This window comes from Octopus bimaculoides, chromosome 13 (assembly GCF_001194135.2).
Source record: "Octopus bimaculoides isolate UCB-OBI-ISO-001 chromosome 13, ASM119413v2, whole genome shotgun sequence".
NCBI classification, from domain to species: Eukaryota; Metazoa; Mollusca; class Cephalopoda; order Octopoda; family Octopodidae; genus Octopus; species Octopus bimaculoides.
This window is the reverse complement of record NC_068993.1, coordinates 19,883,347-19,885,404: the sequence shown is the minus strand read 5'-3', so window position 1 is coordinate 19,885,404 and position 2,058 is coordinate 19,883,347. Positions and strand designations below refer to the sequence as shown.

At 36.7% G+C, this 2,058-nt stretch overlaps 1 protein-coding gene across 1 annotated transcript in view; it reads left to right on the top strand.

The window, feature by feature from the left end:
* The window catches only part of LOC106880352 (protein mesh), a 54,783-nt gene that overhangs the window by 27,384 nt on the left and 25,341 nt on the right, over positions 1 to 2,058 (top strand). The window contains exon 2 of the mRNA XM_014930240.2: positions 1,451 to 1,584. Within this exon, the coding sequence (XP_014785726.1) occupies positions 1,451 to 1,584 (134 nt within the window). The remainder of the gene's footprint in view (positions 1 to 1,450; positions 1,585 to 2,058) is intronic.

The window sequence follows — 2,058 nt, the reverse complement described above, 5'->3', positions numbered from 1 at the left end:
ATATATATATATATATATATATATATATATATACATGTATGTTCATACACTGAGGCCTCAATATTTTCAATGAACCATGTGGACCACTAACGATTCTTGCTAAAAGGAACTTTATTGATTTCATCTATGTCCACCTGTCCATCTGCATTTATCCAAAATCTGTAACTTGAGGAGATTGTCAGGGCACTACTAGAGATATAATTCCTGAATTTTACCCAGTCATCTATCAGTTAAAACATCCTTACCCTGTACTCGATGTTACTCAACCACTCCATTGTGGTTCTCATATATATTCCTTTTACCGAAAGTTTTCTTCCTGAATGGCCGTTTTCTTGAGAACTATTTTGTCATGATGCTGTGTGTTATATGATCAAATCCCTTTATTTTCTGTCTTTTGGCAATTGGTGCGTGGAGGCGCAATGGCCAGTGGTTAGGGCAGCGGACTCGCGGTCATAGGATCACGGTTTCGATTCCCAGACCGAGCGTTGTGAGTGTTTATTGAGCGAAAACACCTAAAGCTCCACGAGGCTCCGGCAGGGGATGGTGGTGAACCCTGCTGTACTCTTTCACCACAACTTTCTCTCACTCTTACTTCCTGTTTCTGTTGTGCCTGTAATTCAAAGGGTCAGCCTTGTCACACTGTGTCACGCTGAATATCCCCGAAAATTACGTTAAGGGTACACGTGTCTGTGGAGTGCTCAGCCACTTGTACGTTAATTTCACGAGCAGGCTGTTCCGTTGATCGTATCAACTGGAACCCTCGACGTCGTAAGCGACGGAGTGCCAACAGCAACAATTTGGCAATTGGCAAAGAGTTTTGTTATTCGTAGTTTCCCCAACAATTTTTTTCCTAACAATTTCAATTGTTCGATGTTCTATATATGGAATGTGGAGTGGCCTTTTATGGCATTTTAATTCAAAGACTATGATTTTTTTTCTCCTTTTGCCATCTCACTTTCAAGATTTGCACTCATAATGTGCAGTTGAAATTACTATTACTCTTAAAGTAAAAAACACTGTTTTTATTGTAGCTTAAAAATATTTTTTATTATTTTTCAAAATAGAAACTAATGTTCTTCATGCCATTGCAAATGTTGCAATCCATTATTGCTTTTGTTATTAAATGTTAACTGTATGGATTCTAATCTGATATGTTTTTTTTTATAGGTCTATTATCAAAATTTACAGAGCGCAATCATAAATTAAAAAGTGATTCATATTTAGAATTGGATGTCTAGCGAAATTGCATCGTATTACAGTGGGCAACACAATGTAAAATTCAAGTAAGCAATGAACTGAAAATAAGATAGAATAAAATAAATGATAGAAGAATAAGTCAGAATAGGAAAATTAGTAAATGAGAACAACTTTATCAAGATTGATGATAAAAACGACTAGGAGATTGAAATATTTCAGTAAAGGTGTTTATAATTTTTCTTTTATCTTTCAGTGATCCATGCCAGTCCACTCTTTGAATATGGTGATGCTGTAGGAGATATGAAAGCGAAACATTCCGAATTTAACTATATTATTTCGCTGCCCCACGAAATTTATTTTGCTGGGATGCGTTATAAGCAATTGCATGTAAGAAAATTTCTTCTCTCTTCAACCATTCACTGAAAATACTAATGTTGTTTATTTGCATTCTTTTCTTTCTGTCTGATTCTTTATCAACATAGAGGCACAGGCGTGTACTTCCTAACCATATGGTTTCCGGGTTCAGTCGCACTGCGTGGCACCTTGGGCAGGTGTCTACTACTGTAACCTCAAACCGACAAAGCCTTGTGAGTGGATTTCGTAGATGGAAAGTGAAAGAAGCTCCTCGTAAATATGTATATATAATATATACATATATATATACATATATATATACACACACACACACATGCGCACACACACACACACACACACACACACACACACACACACACATGTATATATGAAACCAGCCAAAATTGCAGAGATAATCTGGAACTCGACTGAAGAAAGAAAACTCCGAATGACCCGTCCTTGTTTTCTTTGTATCATCTGTCTGGATGTTTTGCGTTCTTGTCCCAT